This window comes from Cyrtonyx montezumae, unplaced genomic scaffold (genome assembly GCF_038088225.1).
Source record: "Cyrtonyx montezumae isolate F1298 unplaced genomic scaffold, pur_monq_1.0 scaffold_13, whole genome shotgun sequence".
In the NCBI taxonomy this organism is placed as follows: Eukaryota; Metazoa; Chordata; class Aves; order Galliformes; family Odontophoridae; genus Cyrtonyx; species Cyrtonyx montezumae.
This window is the reverse complement of record NW_027071859.1, coordinates 28,092,019-28,117,085: the sequence shown is the minus strand read 5'-3', so window position 1 is coordinate 28,117,085 and position 25,067 is coordinate 28,092,019. Positions and strand designations below refer to the sequence as shown.

The following is a 25,067-nucleotide window of genomic DNA, read 5'->3' as shown; positions in this document are numbered from 1 at the left end:
GGTCACCACACCATTCCTGATGCAAGCCAGGATGCCATTGGCCTTCTTGGCCACCTGGGCACACTGCTGGCTCATATTCAGTTACATCTGTCCATCAGTACACCAAGGTCCCTCTCCAGCAGGCAGCTTTCCAGCCACTCCTCCCTAAGCCTGTAGGGTTGCCTGGGAGTGCTGTGACCAAAATGCGGGACCTGACACTTGGCCCTACTGAAACTCATACAGTTAACCTTGGCCCATCAATCCAGTCTATCCCGGTCCCTCTGTAGTGCCCTTCTCTCCTCAGGCAGATCAACACTCCCTCCCAACTTGGTGTAATCTGCAAACTTATTGAGGGTGCACTCAATCCCCTCATCAAGATTGTCAATAAAGATGTTAAATAGAAGTGGCCCCAGTACCAAGCCCTGGGGACACCACTTGTGACCGGCTGCCAATTGGATTTAATTCCACTGACAGAGGAAGACATCCACTGACTTCCGCAAGGCTTTCAGGGATTGGCCCAAATTTTCTCAGCCACTCTACTTCTTTTGAAGCTCTCAGTTGGAAAGAGAGGACCTGAGCAGCTGTCTTGTCTTTTTTCTTTTTCCCATGAGTATCCTTCTTATTTCCCCCAGCTGAACAGAGGCACCATTTCCTTCCTTCCTTTCCCTCTCACTGTGCTCCCTCAAGCTCTTGCCCCATCCTCTCTGGAGATCTCCAGATCCGACTCATTGGTAACCCATCATAGAGCATGTGACTGCTTTACCATCCTAGCCAGGGCTTCACAAGGCCTGATGCAACATCCTACTTCCACAACACAACACTTTGTGCTTAAAATTAAATATGCCCTATACATCCCCTTGAAGTTAAGCTCGCAGTTATTGTAAGCACCAGATCCTTTCCAAAGACAAAAGTGTGGACAAGCTGTATATACAAGCCCCCATTACAAAAGGTTGATTTTTGTTCAAAAGCTCCATAGCATCAGACACCCACAGAAATCCAGCCCATCTAACCTGTAGGGTAAGAGGAACATCTGGAGACTTGTTTTAACTTCAGACTCTTCTGTATCTGGTCCAGTGACAGCTGCATTCTGTCATTCACAACCTAAACAGGGTCCTCCATACTATATGCAGATTGTTTTGAAGCAGTGCCTTTTTGCTGGAATTGTCATTATTTTCTTTTGTGCTGCCTGTTAATTCCTGTGCATTTGAAGTGTTGCTGGCTTAGTCTGATACCGTCACTTCGGGAGAAACACTGTAGTTCCTAAAACTGGAGGCTGAAATTCTCAGGTCCCTCTTGCTGCAGCTCTAACAAGCAGCAGAAGGAGTGGATGTCACTGCTCCTGGCTTATAACAGATACCACTTAGCATTTAAACGTTTAGAAAACAATCCCCTTCTAACCATCCCTCACCTTCTGCATTACTGAAAATAATAATTGGTCTTCTTTATTCTTATGTGCTAGCATAATATTGCCATGTTCACAAACTGTGGAGAGCATTTCTGTAGTCTGCAAATATGTGCATTAAAACTGATTTCCTGTTTGCTTGTTTTTTAAGAACACTTTGTAACATTTAATTGAAGTTTTGTTTTTAGTGTGGGTCTTTCCAGTGGTGCACAGAGGTAGGAAGAGGGGCAATGGGCAGAAAGTGGAACAAATTCAATTTCATACAAACATGAGGAAAAAATTCCTCACTGTGAGGGGGACAGAGCATTGGAACAGGTTGCCCAGAGATGTAGAGTCTCCTCCTCTGGAGATATTCAAAATCTGCCTGGACCATTTTGCACCTGGACCTACTGTAGGGAATTTGCTTTAGCAGACAGGTTAGACTAGATGATCTCCTCAAGTCCTTTTCAACCCCTACAATTCTGTGATTCTATAAATGAGTGCTGTGGTAAATACAACATTATTCTGTGGAGATCTGTCACCAAACAGCCTCAGCAAGTAAGGCCAGACAACAGTGTCTGAAGACAAAGTGGAGATGCAGAAGTGAAAGTGCTGCCTGGAGAGTGTGGTAGTGGAGTGTGAAAAACTGTCTGCATAAGTGACTTTCTGAATAGAGGACTGCACAAATTGAAGAAGACAGCAGTGTCCTGCTTATGTGTGTAGCTCATGAATTGTGTCTGTAGCTGAAATGTTGTGACAAGGTTTAGCATGGAAGATGTTTCTTCCTGATACTTCCCAGTGAAAAAAGACAGGAAAATGTGACAGTCATATTGCCTTAGTATCACACACTTCAAACTAGGTTTTCCATATGCAAGTTCTACTCTCTCTCCATATTTATATATCTCTGAAATACAGAATTGAACCATCACAAAATCCACATACAGAGACCTGGGTTCTCGAAGTCACCCATAAACCTGCATCCCACTGATGGAAATGAGAAGAAAAGTGAAAAAGAATGACTCTTAACTCTTCACCTAAATAAATCATTGCAGACATACTGAAAACCCATGCAGATGGTGATATCATACAGTCCTTCATTGTGTACCCACTGTTATACCAAGTGTGCCAATACTGATTTCTAACTGTTCTTTGTAAGGGCTCTGAAATTGTAAAATATGTGAGAGAAAGGCAATCAGAATGAATAGTTCCTGGTCGTCCTAGGAACACTATAGTGGTGAACTGCCACTCATCACTTCTTTTTAAAGGTAATTTTCTCAGAGGCCACTCATTGGATTCTGTGAAAGCCTTAGCTGACTGATTCACTTAGAGCAGACCAGACAGCTGCTGAAATCTCTGAAAACCTCAGCTCTCAAGGATGCATTTCTTGTACTAGAGACAGGTGAGTACAGATGTGTAATATTTGCCTTACCTGAGTTACTATATTGTGGTCTATTGATTCTGCCAAGTTTTTACACTTTTCCCCAGTTGCTGCTAGTATTTAGCATTAGATACTTCAACTCAGTGAGGCAGAATGTCTAAGATTTTATGTCCTAATGCATAATTACAGCTTCAAAGTATGCCAGCTTCTGGAAAGTACTCCACAAAGGGTCATTTTTTTTGACACCAGGCTGCATTCAGGATCTGGATCACTGTTAGCAGCTGTGCTCTTGAAGGAACGAGAGCAACTTCTCTTCCTATATTTGGCACCTCAGGTAGGTCAAATTTGGATCATAAACTTAGAAGATGACATGCCTGCAACATATACCTTTCAAAACCATGGCATTTAACAATTCCCAGCACACACAGTCATCCATCCAGAACCTTATGTGATCTGAGCAACCTGATCTAGTAGATGTCCCTGTCCATGGCATGGAAATTGAACTAAATTAAAGGGTGTTTCTAACACAAACCATTGTATGATTTCATAAGCAAGGCACTTCTGTTTTCCTCCTAGAGAGACATGGCAGACCTGGAAGTAAGGAATTAATCAAGAACCTTGTTATACCTGATAGACATTAGTGGCTTTCTTAATCACATGAAATGGCCAGAGCACTCACCTCCCAAGCTGAGAAACCACAACTTTTTACAACAGTCTGCTTTATGGCAAACTACTTTCTTCTGTGTTAGCAGAATTATAGTGTAGTAACATACGGTGAATACTTGTAGCTTTAAAAAAAGAACAATTTTGTTGTCTGGAATGACTTACTTCATTTATGGCAAAAGAAGAGGATGAGGCAAACAGTTCTTTGAAGGAGTCAAGTGGACTACAGACAGTGAAGCTGCAACTTCACAGGAGCAGAAAGCAGCCACAATAGAGCAGCAGACTTCATAAAGGACAAGTCACTGGTTATTGGTAGTATCCTGAAGGCACTGAAGATCCACTTGGAAATTTTCTTGGTTTTAGAAACGCAGAATCATGGTATTTGTATAATCATGAAATGGTTTGAGTTGGAAGGTCACTTAAGGATCATCTAGTTACAGCCCCTTGCTGTTGGCAGGGTTCAGCTTCCACTAGACCAGTTTCTCAAAGCCCCATTCAGCCTGGCCTTGAACACCTCCAGGGTTGGGCATCCACAGCTTCTCCAAGCAGCCTGTTCCAGTGCCTCATCACCCTCTTAGTGAAAAGTTTCCTCCTTATGTCTGTTCTAAATCCCCTCTCTTTTAGTTTAAAACAATTACCCCGTCCTCCTGCAACTACCTGCAGTCCCTGATAAACAATCCCTCCCCATCTTTCTGGTAGGCCCCTTTTAACTAACGGAAGGCCTCTATAAAGTCTTCCTGGAACCTTCTCTACTCCAGGCTTAACAATCCCAACTCTCTACCTAGGCTGAAATCAGCTTCTGGGACTGCCATTTGTTCGTGAAAACAGGCAACAAAAATGCATGTACCATTATTCTGGATATTACATAGGAAGGAGATCAAGGAGCCTTGGGCTGTCCTACCCATTCAGAACAGTCGTGATAGCTTTCAGTCTAAACAACAGTCAAGGGCAAAAGCTTTTCCTCCTTCCACAAAGAGGGCCACTACATTTGCATTTCAATACAAAATATTGAGCATCTGCTTATCACAAGGAAACTAACTGTCTGCTCAATGTCAAGGATATTAAGTTTGGTATTTTTTCTCTTTTCCTGCACATTACATAAAAGTTTGCACTGTGTTCTCAAAGGGAAAACCAGGAGGGAACTAAAAGCTCTCTCTTCTTTGTATTACAGCAACTAGCAATGTGTTCTTAAAAGGTAAGTCCCTGGAAAAGATCAGCACGTAATTTATTTGTCTTACACTGTGGTCTACTGCTTCTGTCCCAAAGTCTTTGCATGTGTGTTCTCTGTATATCAGAAACATCAGAAATGAAGTACATCAGTGTGCTGGGCACTTTTTGGTGTTACATTTTCTATGTTCTAGGGGGAAAAAGAAAGGCTAAATTTTACTTATTACTAAGGATCAGCACAGGAAAGATATCCTACAACTGGACACAAAACCATGAGATTTATGAAAGGGAGGACTTTTTGCAACAGTATGACATATTCTACATGCAATCAGATCCCCTCCCACCCCACAGAAGCAAAGATATAACATGCCTTTTGTTCAGAGATTTACCATGTTTAATTATTCATTTTTTTCAATAGCTTAACCATGTATTCAGTTAAATAAAATAATAAACAAAAGTGTTCAAAGTGAGGCAATATTGTTTTTATGTTATTTTTCAGTTGTGATCAGGTATCTGTGGGACATGGAAAACTAAAATCAAACAACATACATAATCTTTAATTCTCTAATAAAATTCAGTGCCAAATTCTGCTCTCAGGTAAATTTGTATAAAACAGGATCCACAGTGGCATTACAGGACAGTTGCATATTACTGGGTTTAGAAAGGGCTAAAGATAAGAAGTTGTTCTCACCTCCTTAAAGGCTTGGCACACACCTCATACTGAACTGACACGCAGCGTCCCACTGACCTGGTGTGAGCAGGTGCAGCAACACTCACTGCAAGTAAACCGATCGGATTTCACCAGATTGTAATTTGGCTAAGTGACATTAATTGGCCTGCTTCAGTAACTGAGAGCACAGTTTGGCTCCTTTCATGGTGAGAAGGCAGCCAACCAAACACAACTTTCACCAGGCCTCAGTTTCTGGCCCCAGATTTCAACATACACTATTACATCAATCAAACAAACCATAGAAATTACTTATCATTTTACTGTTCCTTAACACATTTCACACAGTCCTGCAGCGAGCAGAATCACAGATGAACCTCAGAACATACAGAGAGCACAACTACTACACTGGACATGAAAAGGAAATTTTATTAAACATGTTTACATAATATGAGTTGGAAGTTCATTTAAAAGCACAGGGGAGTGTTAAGACAAGTGGTCAGAATAGAAAGATACTATCGAATTATAGCTAGTTGGTTTTTGGCCACTAAGACAGAACAGGATCTAGTAGTAGTGCACCAATGCTTGAGTTCTTCCTGCTCAGCAGGTCGAGCAGTACCAATCTGTGCCCTGTGGAAAGATGGGCAGAGTAATTCCAACGTGTTGAGTAATAATAAATAGTTCACTTGGTGCAGGCAGTATGTCTATGAGTTAAAACCTAGTGTGTACGCAGTTTCTACATGTGTTACAACCCCACAGTAGGAATCTACACCAAAATATTTATTAGAAGGAATTTGGTCCATACTACATCACGTTTTCCATAGGGTAAAAAATAAAGTCCATCTATAGACATTTAGCACCAGACTCACAGACCTAGCCTGGCTAAAACCTGCAAAATGTCTATAAGAAAAATGGATGGCTTAGATTTCTTGGTTACTTCAGTATAGTAATTACGAGCAAACTGTACAAGTACATGCAACATACAAGCTGGCCTATGTGGAACTAACATACATTATTAAATAACCTTTTTCATCTCTTTTTACAAAACGTGCATGCAGCTTTGAACAGTTCTGAGTCATGCTGCTCTATTTGTGTGATCACAAAATCAAATGGCCTGTAAAAGGAGGGGAAACATATCAATGCACCTGCAGAATCTGCAGTTTTTAGCACATTTACAGGATATCACAAGGGATTTCAAGGCCAAGAAGAACTCAAATGAATAAAAAGCAAATTGAAGTTTGACTTTTTTTTTCTCCAAAAAGTAAGATATCTTGCGTTAAAAAATCAAGCCTTGTGCTTGCATCAATCTCAAAGAAATGTAAACTAAAATTTGATAAAAACATTAGTAAGTGCAGAATATTTCAACTGGAATTTCCAGTGAAACACTGAACATCTCATACCATGCTCTATCCAGGGCAAACAGGTGTGTCTGAAGCGACACATGTCAGAGAAGCCTGGGTACAGCTGAAAGTGTCATATGCTCAATCCATTCCTGGTCAACATTTTGGGAAGTCAAATATACATTTATACACAGAAATGTAAGTATTTCCCCTTCATTTATAGGAGGAAAACTGCATTACCAGTAACATATTCTATGTCAAAATTAAGAATAAAGCTGCTTTATACCAGTCCCCAGTATTAGTTGCAGAATTCTTCCAAATTCTTCCATGCAAAACATCATAAACATAAAAGTTAGTATATATAATGCAAACATATCTGCTTTTTACAAAGAAAAAGTGGCACTGTGATGATTAGTTATTATTTTAGAATATAACCTTGGTTGGTACTTGTTCTGAGTTCCCACATGAGACATGTTGAAGCACCAGAACCAAGAAACGATTTGAATGTGCTGGAATCCTAACTGGCCGCTGAACACTTTAATGATGCTTACAGAGATATGCTTCAGCCCTTTTTTCATTTGTTTTAGAAAAAAAAAGGAAGGGTCTCTGTTAGCGTTGTGAGGACTTCTACAAAACTAGCAGAATCACATGGCAAAAAACTAGTGGAAGTAACAAATACAGAAAAAATGCTGAAACACCAGGAAGTTAACACTGCTTGAGGGCTCTGTCAAAACGTGAAAAATACAGTGCTGTTAACAGAGTGAGAGCTTCCAGTTTGGCTCATATCTGACTTAATTTGAATCTAAAGATCCCTCTCTTTTTTTTGTTTTTTGTTTGTTTGTTTGCTTGGCTTTAGATCATTATAAGCATCAGTGATAGCTGCTAATAGTTTGGCTCTATGTTATATACTTTTGTTCCATCAATGTAAGCCGTCTCTTGACAAACAATTCAGACAACTTTTGGATAACTACTACAAGCAAAAACAGAAGTGATTGTCTCTCTCCAACAGTGTTTTTGATCGTGTGGGTATCTGGTTCCAATCGTTATCCTGGGAGATGTTTTATTAGGCAGCACCTGCTCCTATGACCGAATGCAGGGAGGCCCTGTTGAACTTTCCAGAGACGACTGGGAAGCCCTGCGTGTCAAGGGAGTCAAGGTTGGATCCACTAGTGATGAAGGTGGGAATAATTTATACCAGCCTATTACCACACTGGACAGATCCAATTCCTCCAGAAGGATCTGGGCAACTCCCATGAAGCATTTGTGATCCATTCGGCCATAGTCTCCCCAAACTATTACCTGTAGGAACACAAAAAGAGCCATGCTCACTCCTGGTGTATGTCACAATGTGTACAGTAAGGAAAATGTTTTTCTTAAGGGTGAATGATTGCTCCCTCTTATGGGACAGGACAGGAGCAAGAGTCAACAAAAAAGAAATGTTTAATACAGACAGACATTTCACAGGTCGGAAATCACAAGCCCTGAGGAAATGTTTGCTGATATTTAGAAAATTAAATGCTTAGCAAGTTGGAACAGCTTTGCGTATATTGCTTAAACTTAAGTAAACATACAAGTGCTTTACCAAAAGATAGCCTAAAATGGGATTTGGAAGCAACTGACCTGAAGGACTTTACCCTGTGGACTTTCATCAAAAACTAGTGTCTGTTGGTACAAAGGATCAAGAGTCTTCCGTGCAATTCTTGTCTTCTTCTTTGCTATACATGCTCCATTTTCCAATAAATAAACTTTGACATATGGAGCTGCAAACAAAACATTATGAATTTTATGTTTGGACTTAAAAACTGCCATGTTGCACATCTGAACTGGAGGACAGATGCCATAAAAGGAAGATGAGTAGAAAGAACACAACATGCTATCTTTGTTGTGTAGTCTGAATACAAATACACTTGTTAAATAAATGACACAGACCATAAGGAACCCATTTAATTTCTATAACCCTTAAATTTAACAATCCAAGATGTTACTAATAACAATTCTGTTTCACTGTTTCATCTGTCATTCTAAAAGCAGTTTTCTTTGCCAGGAATTAACTTTCTCACATAGCTAAGCTGGAGTCACTACGCAGGGGTCAGAGATAAATCACAACAGAAGACTTTAATATTTCATTGAAAGGAATATTTGAAGCTAAATCATTTCAGATAACACATACACTAACTGCTCTTTTGTCTTAGGCTCCTAAGGAGGTTGGTAAGTACCACTTTGCCAAAGTGTTACCTAAAACAAGCGTTCCAGTCGTTACAGAGTGCTTGTAGCAATGATTATATATCTCTTCCAATAAAGATTCCTACAAATAACTAGGACTTCAAAAATGTTCTTATAAAATGGTATTTCATTCATTATATAGATTGTTGACACAAGCATAACATAACATGCAAGAGTCTCCAAGCACTGTTTGCATACAGAAGACTACGGCATACGGATCTACTAAGCTGTTTGTTCAGAGCACAGTTATCTGTACTTCATCTCATTTTGATGGGGAATAAACACAAAGGACTTCATGTACATTGACAAAGCCTTTCTGAGAGATATGACTTGCCTAAAACACACAGGAATACTCCTGCAAACGTTCCTTCCAGAATGGGTTTGGAGTTGCTGCAAATAATTCCTTGAAAAGTGGCATGCAATTTGCAGACGCATGTGGTATGAAGTTGAATGATAACAAGGGTATATCCATACATAAATTCCTTGCAAATAAAATGTATTTACATCTAATGAGGTGTTTAAAAAGCATCCAATCCCCAGTTCACCAGCATATTAAATATTCTTGTTTTCTGCTCATGTATTGTCTATTTTTCCCTTACCTGGGGTAGATTTGGAGCCAGGTTTTTGTGTGAGGCCACGGGCTCTAATGACTTCTACTTCTAACTGGCCCTTTTTATCCACCATGCCAATCTGGATATCACCTGAGGGAGCAAAAAGAATATTTTAGAGAAGCAGGACAGTCTGGGAGATTGGGTATAAGAGAGAAAAAGAATCACAGAATCATGGAATTGCTTGGGCTGGAAAAGATCATCAAGACCAACCACAACCAAATTAGTATTCTACTGGTCTGCTCCATGAGCATACTTGTCACCCTTCCTGATTGTTTAAATTGATTTGTCTTTAAAATATAACTAAATGGATCTCTGATCCATGGGGGCAAGCACATTTACAGCAACATTTTGGTATAATCACCATACTTTTCATTTCAAATTGTGAAAATTATTTAGAGATTTCTCACACAGGACTGATGCCCCAGCAGCACTTCCCTAGCAGTGGTCCCAAATGCCCACAGCCAAATTCATGTTCAGATATCCCCTTAGCTGGACGTTTCTGTCTCCAAGCTGAGATGCAAGAACTAGCAGTGCAATGGCTCCTTCTTTGATTAACAGGAAGGGTATCTGCTGACAGAGGTTCACTTTGAACTCTCTGTACCCCAGCTGACTGAGGGGATCTTCGTGTAAGGAAGATGTACCAACCAGTTGCGGCACACAGACATAGTAGCTTCAGAGAATGATGACCTATTCTCCAGGAACTCAAAAAATGTCTAATGCAAAGAGCTCTAACGAACAAATGTGACAATTATCCTATTTTTATCAATATTGCATGCCTATTTTTGTTGTGAATGAAATAATGCAGCTTGCTAACACCTGCTTGTGCTAATAGTCAAACTTCTGTTTCCCTGCCTGAGTTGTGAAAAGGTACGCTTCCTGCAGGAAAAGGAAACCAATAAAATGCAAGAAAAGTACCTTAACTATGGGCTGATGTTCAAAGTGTTAGATCTCTGTGATTCCATCTATTATGGAATCAGCTGGGGAGAAATCTAACAGGCCACTTAGGATTAATTACAATCAATACAATGTGTAGCTTTATGACTTCAGTGCAGATAAAAGAAATGTCCATATATCCATGCCACATTTGAATAGGGATATATATGAAATATTAACTCTGAATTAAAAATAAAATAAATAAAAATAGACAGTCTTAAACTACTATAGGGTTCCAAACTTAGAATTACAGCATTTTGAAACGAAGTGGGCATGAGATGTTCAAGTTTGTGTAATGGAAGATTAAAGCAGTGGTTATACATTGCTATGTGAGGTAGGACAGAGCTGCAGGGAAGGTTTTTGGCTATCAGTCTTTGCTTGAATAAAGATGTTTTGTGTTGCACTTAAAATAGTTTAAAGGAAAATTCCAAGAAGCAGTATTAAGAATACATCTCAGTATTGCACAACCAAATTAAAATGCGCTATAGGCAGCCAGAAGGGGGAGCAACAATCCAAATATTTGTCAAAGGCAGCAGGATATAGAAGATGTGAAAGTTGAAAAAAGTGTGGCAAAATACTTTTCAGGGGAATTAAACCTGAGCCTTTAGTAAATAAAACAGTTCAAAGAAGTGCTCTGTAATCTGCAGAAAAATAGAAGATTAAAATAAAGGTGAAAGAAATTTAGACCCCTTTATTCATACCAGCAGTCACTTTGATTTAGAAAATATTCTCACAAATATCTTGTATCTCAAAATACACAACAAAAGAAAATAAGAAAAAAAGGTGTTTAATTAGTTTGGTACTAATTAACGTGCTTACTAAGTTGCAGTTATTTGGACTTTCACAGCCATGATTGCCTTATAGGATACTCAAAGCATCCTCAAGAAAGTTTGTCCCCTGCTCAGGAGATAGCAGGTTAATGTCCTCTCTCTCTTTCTTGGTCCTTTTTCAGCAGCATTTCAGTTGTCCTTTCTGGAGCTGATACTTCTGAGAGTGTTCTACTGTAGCACTACGCACTCATTGCTTCCAGCATGGTTAATGGAGTATATCAAGGACTCCTCGCTTAGAATCCTAAACATGTAATATTTGAAGCATGCCTAAGAATTGCCCAAGTACAAGCAAAAATATATTAAACCTCTCCAGAGACACTTGTACAGTACTGTGCTACTGCACAGCACTCATACCCTATTCATAACTAAGGTACAGCTAACACTAATACACGGTTATCCAGACTGGTGTGGAGTGCAGAGAAAATTGCAGATAGTCTCAGGCAACTGCTGTAGAAAATAATTTTGTCACTAAAAACACTGGATTTATCAATAACTGACGATTGGAAATTGCAAATGTGGGTAAAAGTTTCAAATTCTGGGGTTACTTCAGGATGAACCAAGGATGAACCATTGGACAAAGACTAAGTATGACAAGAAACTGTCAATTACATCCAATATAATCTATGGTGATCAAATATAAATGGTGAATAGCTGAGATTTCCCAATGATTGGAGAACCCAGAGTAACTTTCCAGTGGGAAGGAAAGTGCAACCACAATTTTCAAACTGCAACTGAGATTAGCAGGCACTTCACATATGGAGCAGTATTCTTTCTCATCTCATTCTGGATTCAAGCATGCTAGAAATATCAGTAGGAATACCAGTGACCAGGTACAGGATTTTCATGTTGACAGAGAAGGAAGCCACTTTGTAAAAGTGTTTTTGGTGCTGTAGTCTAGCAGTGTGTTTGACAGGTACTGGCTAATTATTCATCTATCATAGAACATATTATCCTTACCCATGGCAGGGGTTGCTAGCGTTTGTCGGCCTACTAATTGTGCAGGTCCAAGTCCATCAAGGAAATCACTGAACTGACTGTCAGCACCCAGACGTACTCCAGGAAATATTAAGCTGAAACAAAGTAAGAGCTGGTTAAGCATAAGAACGGGATTAATTTTCACAGTCCTTCAGTATTTCCTCAGAAAATGCTTCTTACACAAGACAAGCGGCTCAGAACGTGCAACCACAAACTTCTACAGTGTAGAGACCTATTACTTTATGTTCCTGAATGCCTGATTCAATTTTTAATACAATTTTATATCAATACATACATCCAAATGTCATCTGCATCAATTAGGATAAACGGAAAACCAATGCATGCTTTAAATGTACTGCTGCAGCTGAAGCCATAACCAGACAGATAGTACTAGTGGGGATGATACCTAAACCTAAAGTCCATCCTTTTTCAGGACTGAACTGCATTCACACAGAATATACATGCATTTTCAAGCTGCTTTTTTTGTATTCCAGAATCTCCACTTTCTTTTGAATACATATACATTCTCCAAACAATAATAAAAGAAAGAAATGAAAGAAATTCAGAGAAAGAATAATTCATAGTGGGGAAACAGCATCAGCTTCCCCATCACAGTCAGCAGGAACAGAAGAATGGAGTCTATCATATCTAAGTCTAGATAGCATCTTAACCAGCAGGCCATCCACTGTTCTGCATCCAATTTTCTCTCAAAGGAAATTTGCTATTAGACTCAATAAAACAGTAACAAAATTTCCTAATTAAAGCATCTAGTGTGAAAAGCTTTGTTTTTCAGGGATCAAATTTTTGTAATTCATTCAATTAATGGTAAAAATTCTTGGCAAGCCCCATTTAATGGGGTACAAAATGTCTATTCCTTTCTTCAAGACTAAGTCCTCTCACAATGTTCACATAAAGTTATAGACTGCCTGTAACTAAAACTGGCCAGAAAATATCAGCACAGTGCTTTTCATTAGAGAACTCTGATTTACCAAAATATAAGCTTGTCACAAAGAAATCTTATTTAAGGTCTCTTTAGGTGGAGGAGAAATAGAACATTAGAAGCCTCCAGTTCATCCATTAGCCTCCCAGTAATGGCAGTCACCTAACTCTAAGATGTAAGTTCAAGCCTTGTGCTATGCCTGTCAAGCCATCCAGTCTCCTTCTTGCCCCAGAAGCACTACTCATAACTCTTGCAGCTGCTAGGAATCGTTTCTCACTTATTTTTTGACATTTTTCTCCATTTGACATTTTGCTGAAGAATTACTAGCACTGAACATCTTCAATGTTCTCATTTTTCAGATACCTCTATGTACACAAAAAATAACAAAGGGCATGAAGTACTCCATTCTCCTTAATTAGCATGAACTGTAACTCATTAAACTCTAATTATGGATCAAGCAGAAGAATGTAATGTGCTACCTGTAGGACTCTGTTATTCCAGCTGTTATTTATCTGATTGGTAGTGCAAAATGCAGGATGAGGCATGATACTACCTATAAATTAACTATGTGACTGTAATTAATGGCAGTATCATAATGCACACACACAAGGAAGGAAAAATTGCCCATGCAAAATCAACACAAACACTTCCTAAAAGCCATCATTACCTGCCTACTGTAAGGCTGAACTGCAAACAAAATACCACTCAAGTAACTCAAACTCCTGTCGATGCCACATCAAAATGATGGGAACCTCATGGGAAGCAGGATAAAATTTCTACCCATGGTACTGCATCCTGTTAAAGGAACATTTCTCTTCCTTTATTGCAGCAAATTATATTTCACTTTTTAAACTGAGTTTTGTTATATGCCTCTCTTGGACCATTACCCTCAACTTCCCTTTAGAGCCCTATCATCTAACGATGGAGAAACAGCACCTTTACACTTCTCCTTGCCACAATCATGGCTGACTGGCTCTTCATCCCTCTTAAAAACTGTAGTTGCATAGCAGTGTAAGTACTTAAAAAGATGAAGCCAAAGAAGTCCCTCTTGTCCATTTTTTTATCTGGTCTGTAAAAAGGAATTCTATACTTCCAGTTTTCACTTTTGCAGAGGACAACTGGTTACCAATGAGCCTCTGCACACAAGGTAGAGTCTCATTGGTATCTGTAGGGAGGCTACAGTATTTATGCACACTTTTGCATCAGATTGGTATTTGTTATCCTTTCCTAAAGACTCAGTCATTCAGCAGTGAATGAAAACAGCCTCCCCATTCCGCACAGTTGTGTGCATGGTTTTAGCTGATGGTGCAGTTGGAGTCTGGTTTTACAATTCTCAATAAGAGACTTGGACCAAGTCCAAACTAAACTCTCTTTGTATACAGTACTACTAAAACAGTTCCATATCACAGGGATTTACACACAGCATCTGAAGTTTAACTCCGATTTAATCCAAACACAACTCAAAGACAAGTTTTGTTTTGAATAATGAATTCAGTTCTCTTTTTATGAACAAAATGTCTCACAGGATAGCAGGGAAAATGTGAAACCCTAAGAAGTTCTCTTTCAATTTCAATCTTCAAAATATTACATGCCCCAATTAGTTCAGTTTTGCTAACACTTTCTCAAGAGGAATAATCTGTATACATAAGTTATCTCCCCAGTCCAAGCTGGGACCTCAGTTCACATCCCAAGCTTTAAAGACAAGAAGCTTTCTTTCATTACTATACTGTTAATGCCACTTACTTGCCCTCAGAGCTGTAACTATTTATGCTGCCATCAGTGGATTCTCGACTTGGCTGTCGAACCATACGACTTCTCATCTCTGCAGCCATTCCTGTCTCTGTGCTTCTTTGTATCGTGCTCTTTAGCTTCTTATTGCCAGCCTCTGAAAGCAGAGAGAGAGAAAAAAAGCGATAGTTAGAAAGACAGTCTAGCACAAAGCCTTTCCTTGCAGTTTTTCCCAACAAAAATAATCTGACATCTCTCTTATTCAGCTGCAAACTTGTCATGGTTTCTCTTTAAAAGGGCTGTTGCCCTCTATTAATGTGCTATTAATAATATTTATACAATTAAAAACTAGACAGGATGACTGTGATAGTGTATGCTAGTCACATACTCGGTAAGGTGTACCTCGCTGCATTAGGTTAGAGGAATACAAATTTATGACTGTCTCATGAAAAAAGAAGGAGCAAAACTTTTCATTCATTCAACAGAAAAATGTTAAGCACTAAAATACTTGGTATCAAAAGTATAACAGTGTATTTTGACGCAGCAAAATCCTGCTTCTCACCACAAAATAAACTGTGAGTTTTATATAATTTCTAAGCAGAATAGTCTTTTAGGAATTTCTTTGGAAGATGAAGAATTCCACAGAACCTAATTTGCAAACAAATGCTACAAAGTAAAATGCATCTCATTAGATCATTTAACAGCTCAATCTCTTTGAAAAATTTTCCATTGCACTTTTTAAAATTATCCTTTGAGTTCAACTTGTAAGCTTCCAGGTCACCTTGGAGCAGGGAGAGCTTCCAGTCCCTTCCAGGCACAGTTCTGAGCTTCATGTGTAACAGCTGACTTACAATGAATTCTACTCCAAATATTATGCTCCTATTGGATGGCAATTGTTCAGAAAAAAAAATTAACTGAAATACTTCCACTGAAGTCTCTAAGTCGCATAGAAATCTGTGTTGCCTTTAGACTCAGTGTCCTTCTCATTTTCTTTTAATTCAGCCTGTCATTCAATGGTTAACTCTAATTTCTCTCAAGAAGCAGACTTGGCAAAGTTTCTCATGAACAAATGCAGAAACCTCCTCTTCATTTAAGTACTTGTTCATTCACTATCTGTAAAGTTGGTTTCCTTTCCACATTCTGATCATGGGAACACCTGAAAAAAAATGCTTCTTCCATCTTCACCTGCTACAGAGACTGAAAACTTTTTCACTTTCCTATTTCATGCAGACATCATTGATGTTTGGCTATGACAGATCTTAGCCACACTTTAGACAGAAGCCAGGAACCTTGTAGCCCCACTATATATTCAACATTCTGGAGGATGGTTGGTCTTTGCTCTTTGAGTCTTCCAAGCTGACGCATAGCAGGGAGAAATTCCACAGGACTGAGAAGCTCTTCCTCTCCAGGGTTATCACCTCTTTGGTGTTATCAGAGATATGGATATCATGGTCAAAACAAAAAAGGAAGAATTTGTATATTGAGTGAAGAAGAGACACTGCTGCAGCAAAAGAGGCTGTGTTTTTTCTTGTAAACTTTATGTTTGAATGGTTGTTTATTTATGGCATCCTCCAAAGCAGAGAAATAAATACTTCTTAATGGAAGAAATCAGCTAATTCTAGACAGCCACAGACCTTTTACTCCCATCTGAGCATCACAGCTCTGAGGTTTTGCTGTGTGCTTTTGCTGCAACTCATCCAAATTCCCAGTGCTTGGTCAGTTGAAAAAGCATTATTCAATGCCTTTAACATGCAGTAGACTGGGCTAGATGAGGTACAGTAGGATCCACTCCCAGGTGATGTAGGTGGCTATACAGGGTACTATGTGAAACTGAAGTGACCCAATATATAGGAAAGCAGAATATATATTTTGAATCTATGCTTTACAATAAAAAAAACAGCTAATGTGCACATCCATAATCTAGAATATCAATGCTGAAACATACGATGAGCATCAAAAATTAATCAGAAGGTGGTCTAAGATATAAAACCCACAAGCAGTCTTAAAACAAAGAAGGATTCTCGTACTCTCAGTAGACATTTATTCGACAACCATGCTGTCTTCTTTCTTCTCTGAAAATGCCTCCGTTTCCATGTTTTCCCACAAAGCAGGTCAGATTATGTAGTTTACATCCTGCAATGTTTACTGAAGCCAGTCAGTCAGATCAGACAACATGAACAGAAGGATAAAATACAGAAGAGCTTGAAAAGCAAGCATCTGAATGGAAGTGCCTCTGAATATTCATGGCTCAGGAAACTCCAGTGATGGGACACTAATAGAACAAGATCATCATGATCTTGGCACAAGGCAAGTAGAGAGATACTGCTTCAGGCCTCCTGGACAACACACTGGATGTGGAAGCCCACTAACGAGAGCCAGTTTGCTTGGAAAGTGTAATTAAAAGAATATTAATAGAAATAATCACAATAGAAATTTCCATTGATTGAATAATAACAAAAAAAAAAGTATTATTTTAGCTTGAAGCCACAGAAGAGGCTGAAAATTGCAAGTGGTTTGTCATTTAGTAAGAGTAATTTAATATTACCATGGATAAAATTCATGTTGCTGTATGGACATGCTTCTTAGCATCACAAATGTTAAATGCACAGACTGTGCAGGAGAGCTCCTTGTACAAGCCCTCAGTGTGTGGTATATATATCAGATCGTCCGCTTCTGAATGCTTTTGAAGTAGTTGCGCTCTGAAGGTGAGTTCTACGGTTCTGCATTTCACTCCCTTTTTCCCCATTAACTATTTGTTTTTAGGTTGAAGATTAGGAAAAAAACAACAACTTTGTTTCCTCTTGTGACTGTCACTAATATCTGCAATGTTACTTGGGAAAATTAGAGTTGTTCAGATTTTATTTTACAAGCTCAATCTTAATATTCTGCAGTACAATAAAATATAACATTAAAGTAACCCAAGACAGAATGGCAAAATACATGAATTTTATGGCATAAAGGCAACTGCTTTACCCAGGACTAAGAACTGAAACACATTTCACAACTTTTTAAAGTTTTACGCAAGTCAGTTACACACAACGTGTTTATTTCTTTTTTTTATGTCTACCTGCGGCAAATAGAAATGAGAACAATTTATCTCAGTGGTATGCTCTGGTAACCTTCCCAGGAAAGTCTTGTTCTGCATGGCATAAGGTGGTCAGAGCTGAGCTGAGCTGGGACCTTCTACTATTTCTGGAGGAAGTCAAGTAATGTGGAGTCACTCTGCGGTGCGGCTTCCAGTCCTGTGTTGACAGCACAATGAAATGGGGGATCTGATCAACCACCAGTGTTTCTCTGGCTCCTTACAATGTGTATTTTTCTTAACTTTTATTTTAATCTTGTATTGTTTTCAGGCTAGCAGTTGTGCATATAGCTTTGCAACCCTGCCTTTATATGAACAGTAGAAGTTCATTAAAAATTTAAGTTCAATATCTATGCTGTGATACACACTTGGTCCTGATGCTGATTTGTATTTGATATGTACAGTTAGATTTTATAATATGTGACAGTTATTTGCCTGCACTGTATAAATTGCATCATACTCATTGTGCAAACTGAAGATAAACTGTCTCCATACTGAATACCATTTAGGGGAAAAATGTATTCCAAAATGTTCTGTACAACTCTATCTGCTCTGTCTATTATGTAAAGCTTTCTTCAAGCAGAAATGCAGATTAATGTGCATAAATTCCATTCACCCAAGCACATAGTTTAACAGGTACAAGCTAGAGAAAAACAATTACTGAGCAATTGCGATAAACATTTTTGCAGGTTTGATAACAAATGCAAAAGGATCATAAAACAGCCATCTGCAGCTCTAAGACATACTTGGCTTGCACACTTTTTGCCATTCATTATCAGCCCTGTTGTAGCAGCCCTGCTACAACACACCAGAAAGCATGTGGTATCTGCTAGTTCATTCTGCATTTTATAACTAGACATTGTAGCGATTTTTTATTTTAATAAGAAAAATATTAATGCATTTGATGTATTTGAATTCCTATACTTTTTAATCACCTCCAAACATAGCATTCAGGGGAAAAATGCTATTGATAATAGATCTATGTTAGCAAGAGTTAGTGACTACCTATTGAAACAGGATGGTCTACTAGAGATACCTCAAAGATAGATTTACGTTCCTACAGGCATCCAGAGAGAACAATGGCAAGGCAAGCAGTCCCAAATCACTTGTATCCCAGTAGAGACATGACTACATGCTGCAGCACCATTGGTCTGCTTTCCTATGGGCTATTTATGTGCCTTTAAATAAAACTGCCCATTTTTGTTCTTGTTTCAATATAAAAAAGTATGAGATAATGTAAGGGTTGTGCCAAAGCCTGTTGGAGTTAAGCTTTTATCATGTGATGTAAAGGTGTATATTTGGTGACATGGGACATGCAGGGACAAAAGCATGGTGACTTAGAAAAAAGGAAGCAAATACACACATGGGTACGTGGTATGTAAAACTGACGACCCATTCAAAGGAACAATAAAGAAAGCAAAGCATACACCAATGCTCAGTCCACTAATGGAAGTGATAATAAGCTAGGTGCTAATATACAATGTCACTTGACTTAAGGGCAATTCATGGTTTCAAGCATGCTCATGCACATGAGGAAGAAAGCCTAGAAGGACTAAAGTTCCAAGGCAATTCCGCCTGCAGCCTGGTGGAGTTCTGGCCATATTTTGGTCCGCATGTCGCCTGTGTGACCGTGATATACCACAAAGACTATGCCAAATGAAATATCGCGAGTCATCCTCAACCGAAGGAACTACAAAAATGAAAGCCAAAGGGCACATTTGCTTCTGATCCTTTCTAACGTGTTACTTTGCAGCCTCAAATTTGACTGCTGGAGGACCTGCTGTTACAAGTTGTGCTGCATCCCACTCACTCTGTATGAACACATTTTAACAGCAACAAATTCTGTTTACACATGAATTTAAAAAGTGCCCCATGGATATAGTCTGAAAACAGTTAAAGAAATAAAAGAAGAAATAATTTTAAGTCCATTTGTTCTTTTACATGTGTACATCTCTCACGAGAACACAACAGTAGATTGCTCCCAAAGACTGAAAGTGCAGATTAGCAATGCACAGAGCATAAATAGTTAACAAAATATACAAATACAAATGTTCCCTCAACTTTTACCATAAAACACTCCACTGTATTTTCCATTTTGTGTGTTTTGCCATATTTTCCTGAGTATATAATGCTGTTCATGAGAAGACATCTGAAATATTCCAGAAATGGTCTTTTAAATGTTACTTCCAACCACCGCATAAAGAAAGGAGAATGCAATGAATACTACGTGGTATTTGACCCCAAGGTTTGAAATCCATATGTAAAACATCACATCCTTTTCCTCATTTCTATTTATGAAGAGAAATCTGCAAACAAAATGTATTCTATAATAAATGATAAAACCTTCTGGAAATAATATTTACCTTATCAGCTGAGGTAAATTGTTAAGATAGAACTTCTTGTCAGGAGTCAAGGAAATGAATCTCATAACTGCATTTATAAATTCACATATTTGGTAGGAAGACCAATTCATTCCTATTAACTATTTTCAGGTAATACCAAAAAAGATAATGCAAGCAATCCTTTCACATAACATTTTTGTCCCATACATATTTAAAGACAATAGAATAAAACGCATCAATCCTAACAAAAGGTTTGAATAAAATGCTGTTAATAAATATATGCTTTGGTTTTGCACGTGAAGTTACTTGCAAAATATATGGTATTACAGAAGATTTTTCCTGCGTTACTCACTGAAGAGACAACTTTTGAACTCAGACTTTTAAAGTTTGCACTTACATTTCAAAGGAAAGTAACTTCACTTACTCATCAGTTCCTTCTGACAACCACAAAACTGAAGTAGTACTTTCAGAATGAATGACAGGAACCGCTTAAGATCCACATTCAAAATAAAAGTAAACAAAAAATTGAAAAATCAAGCCATGACCTACTATCTGACAACAGCCTCAAAGGTCTATGCAACTGCTTTTGAAAATCTTGCCTCCTTTAGATGTTGTTAGTCATATTTATTAAAAAGAAAAAAGAAAAAAAAAGTAAAACCAAGCATGTGGCTTTTTATTATTATCCTTAGAAATATGATTTTCCCATATTGAGAAAAGAATCTAACCACAGAGTCTAACCAGGGCACATATACCTTAAGGGTATCTTCAAAAGTTCAGTTATGTTCTTAAATTTCTGGTATTTTTTGTCCAAAGATTTCCAAATTAATAGTTTTGTCCATACACAAATGAGGTGAAACGAACTGCTGTCTGACAGCCAAAATGAGGTAATCAGTGATGATATATGGTAATGAGCTTTTACTGCTGGGATTGCACTAAACACTTTATAAACATACAGAAGTAACAGCATCTTAATTACCTTGTTCACATGTATGCAAAGAGCTATATAAAATTAGAATCATGTAAATGGATCCAGTAATAGGTACACATATGCCCAGTTCTTCAACTCTTAAAACTCATTTCAGAGACATTAAATTAGTAACATAAACAAGTCACATTTTCAATGAATTATTTACTACATAAACAGTTTATAAAATTTCGAGTACTTGTTTTTTATATACCCTTGAATAGTCAGACTGGAAGAGAAGGACATGAAATGAAGAAAGAAGCTCAGAGAGCTGTTTGCACTTCAACATTAACATTTTTACAGCAAAACACAGCGTAATGTTGCTCCCTTGTTTACGACTAGCCGGCTCCTAGAAGAGAACTGGCATATGGTATAGAGAAATCTATCCACTGAAAGGGTACTGGGACACAGCTGCCAGTTAATACAGAAAGGGAGAATGAAATTGTAGTGCAGAAGAAAGTTGAAGAGATACGCCAACTAAACTAAAACAAAATCGTATTTCTTGAAGGATTTAAACATATAAACTAACTGTATACAGTCCTGAAGTAATTTTCAGTTACGTGCTGTCATTACAATTTTAGTAAATGTGAGACTTTTTAAAATAAGGGTACAATTACAAATACTTTGGCATTTATCATTCTAATCACAAAATGACAATATAACAGTAAAAAGACAGTATCTTACAAGAGAATATCAGCAACTCCCAATTTATAAGACACCATTAATAAGAAAGCTTACAATTGCTATCTATCTTCAAGCAGTTTCTAAAGAAACACATAAAGTAATGGAAATCCAAAACCTACTACTTTTAATAGTTTTCATATAATCTTTAAGTGGAAATGTTTGTCAAAACCACTGGTACCAAAGCATCTTCTAGGAAAAAAGATATTATGTGCTTTTTTGTGCAACTGATTATTTTCTGAATAATAACTCAGCCCTGTTTTAACAGCACCAAATGCTAACCAGGACAACATTACAGTCTTCTCCTTTTACTCATGATTACCACCCTGATGTCCATATTCTGCATCTTTCCTGCAGTATGATCTGTTTGGACTGCAACTTTCAAGTCCTTATAGTTTTATTTCACCACTCCCAACACTTCCAGGTCAGTATTATATTTCCTTTAAAAAATGTTACTAACTTGCCTTTAGAGAACATTTCCAGCCCACTAGATCAATGGAATAGCAAATTCACATAGGTTCTTCTCATTGCAAAGCTATAATCACAGCTTAACACACACTGCTAAATGGAAGTACTATATAAGTTCATCACAGTAACACACAGAAAATACAGGCTTACCTCTGGTTTAAGCAAATTTAAGCATTGGTTGCAATATAATCCTTAGCAAACACCCAGTATCTAGAGCAGCTTCACCTTTGTTTAAATATCTCGTGCTGTTCCTGGGTAGAACAATCTCTGGAGTTGCCTCTCCCTCTCTTCCAGCCCCTTGGCACCGCAGCGCTGCGAGGAATGATCAAGTTGCTTCACTCACAAGTTCCTTTTACAACTGTGATTACATTACAGGGCCTTGCAGCAAAAAAGTACTGAACTACCTGCCAGCAAGCGTTTCATAATATATTGCCCAAAGGTTCAAAAATTCACTCAGCTGTGTATTTTCTGGTGATGTACAAGTAGAGAGGAGTACAAAATATTCTTGGCAACCTTGTTTGATGCATTTTTTTTCTTGTTGTTGTACCGAAGTGGATGAGGAAAGTCAGATAAACCCAGAAATGCTTTTCTTTATCATGGAAGTTTAGACTCCTTCTACGTGAATTTCAGTACAAAACCAACAAGAGACTGCAAAACTAAGAAAACGCCATCAGTACTAATGTACAGTTACATTGCAGAAAAGCCTTAGTGGTGTTATAGTCTGAGAGGGGCACGCCAAGTGTTAAAAAGTTTCACTGCCTCCAAAGTGCCTACATGCATTATAAGAATAGAACTTCATTAATGAATAATTCCTTTAAACTTTACACTTCATGTTGAGGAAATAGACATTACCATATAGTTGCTTCCGTGTCAAATTGTTCAGTTTATCTGATATCCAATTCCAAAAACATAATATGTTTTTCTCTTGCAAGTGGTTAAGAATCAGTTCATTTAAACACTTTTGAAAACTTGGTATTCAAACATTACAGAGCCTGATGTGCTTGCTCTCTTTTAAGAAAAAAGAGGAAGATATCCAACCCACAATACTAGGATGACTGAAGTTAAGGAAAAAAGGAAATGACTCCTCCTGCCAAAACAAAACAAAACAAAACAAAAAAAACCCCAGAAACTGAGCAAACAAGTAAGCAAGCAAACAAACAAACAAACAAACAAAAAGAAGAAAGGCTGTTTCAAAAATAATTATAATGGGTAAGAAATGAAATAAAACCCATGCATGCCGTAAATTTTTCTCTAGTAGAAGTTGATGTGAAGTTGTCATAGAATCCCAGAATCATTTATGTTGGAAAAGACCTTTAATATCATCAAGTTCAGTCATCTACCTCAGCCTATAAGTCCACTGCTAAACCATGTCCCTAAGTGCCACATCCACACATTTCTTAAACACATCCAGGGATGGGACTTCCCCACTACTCTGGGCAACCTGAGTATGCTTGACCAGTTTCCTAAAGAAATTCTTCCTGATATCTAGTCTAAATCTCTCCTGGTGCAATTTGAGGCACTTTTTACAGAAAAATTCTGATTATTTAAAGTGTTATAAAATGACTAATGAGAAAAATGATATGAATTATAAAGTACATTTCAGCTAATAAACATTTATCGTGACTTTTGATCGCAGGTACTGTATAGGTGCCTAACAGCTGCAAAATCCTCTGGAATGATGCAGTACTTCTCATGCCACACCCTAGCAGAAATTTCCAGATATTTTCATTGCATAGGTACTGATTTCCTACACAGTGCAACCCTTAAAGCAATCTGTATGTTCTTGTTCTGTAAAAAGTCACTTTCCAGACATCAGAACAATGTAATGTCCATACAATGGTGCTGCAGGAATGTAATGCTATTGCTGCTAATGCCAACGCATGCATGTCACCTTTCTGAGACACTCCTTCTGCATGTGCATGGCAGGGACCCCAAGCCTAAGCTGTCATTTGAAGTGCTCATGTCCAGCAGATTCATACAAAGTCCCTCAGTTGTGTCAGTATGCAGGATGTTTTCTCTCACATAGGCTTTTGCTTGAAGCCAGTAAGCCTGGGAAAAACTGAGGTTTAATTAAAAAGGCAGGGAGGGCTTTCATGCTGTATGTTCCCAGAAAGCCCCATTTTGGTTATAGCCTTCAAAGAATCACAGAATTATAGGGACTGAAAGGGACCTACAGAGATCATTGAGTCCAACTCGCCTTTCCTCCTAGTCCCAGGAAAAATCATTTCTTCTATTTCTTCCTAGCTGTTTGACCTGCTCTTCTGGATCAACACTTTGCAAATAATGTCTATCATCACCAGTGACCATTCCAAAGTTTCAGCTACCAAAAAGCAGGGCAGTGCTCTTCTTCAGGCAAAGCACCTATGTTAAGGTTTAGGCTGTTTTTCAATTTATTTTGTATTGCCTTTGAGCACTGTTTGAAATGTGCCAATAGAAAGTCTATTCATCATATGTGAGGCTGACCCAGGTAATGGCCACAAAATTATTTTACATTACTTACAACAGCCAGCATGTAAAAACACCTACAGAGTTGGGCAGTGGATCTGTGCTAGATAAACACTGCATAACTGCAAGATATAATTGTTCCCCTTGTGTTTATATTATTGGAAGTGGACAACTGTACACAGAGACTCAGTTTAGAGACAGATCGTTCAGCCAAAGTTCCCAAATGAATGTTCCGGAATAACCCTGCTAAGAAGTAGTAAGGTTTGCATC

General features: G+C 38.2%; 1 protein-coding gene across 7 annotated transcripts in view; it reads right to left on the bottom strand.

The window, feature by feature from the left end:
- Positions 1–5,646: 5,646 nt before the first annotated feature.
- Positions 5,647–25,067, bottom strand: part of RIMS1 (regulating synaptic membrane exocytosis 1) — a 287,610-nt gene continuing 268,189 nt past the window's right edge. For all 7 annotated transcript variants that reach the window (XM_065730886.1, XM_065730887.1, XM_065730880.1 and 4 more), the window contains 5 exons: positions 14,831–14,972; positions 12,130–12,242; positions 9,398–9,499; positions 8,196–8,335; positions 5,647–7,874 (listed from right to left, as the gene is read on the bottom strand). In XM_065730886.1, the coding sequence (XP_065586958.1) occupies positions 7,656–7,874; positions 8,196–8,335; positions 9,398–9,499; positions 12,130–12,242; positions 14,831–14,972 (716 nt within the window). In that variant the 3' untranslated portion in view covers positions 5,647–7,655. The remainder of the gene's footprint in view (positions 7,875–8,195; positions 8,336–9,397; positions 9,500–12,129; positions 12,243–14,830; positions 14,973–25,067) is intronic.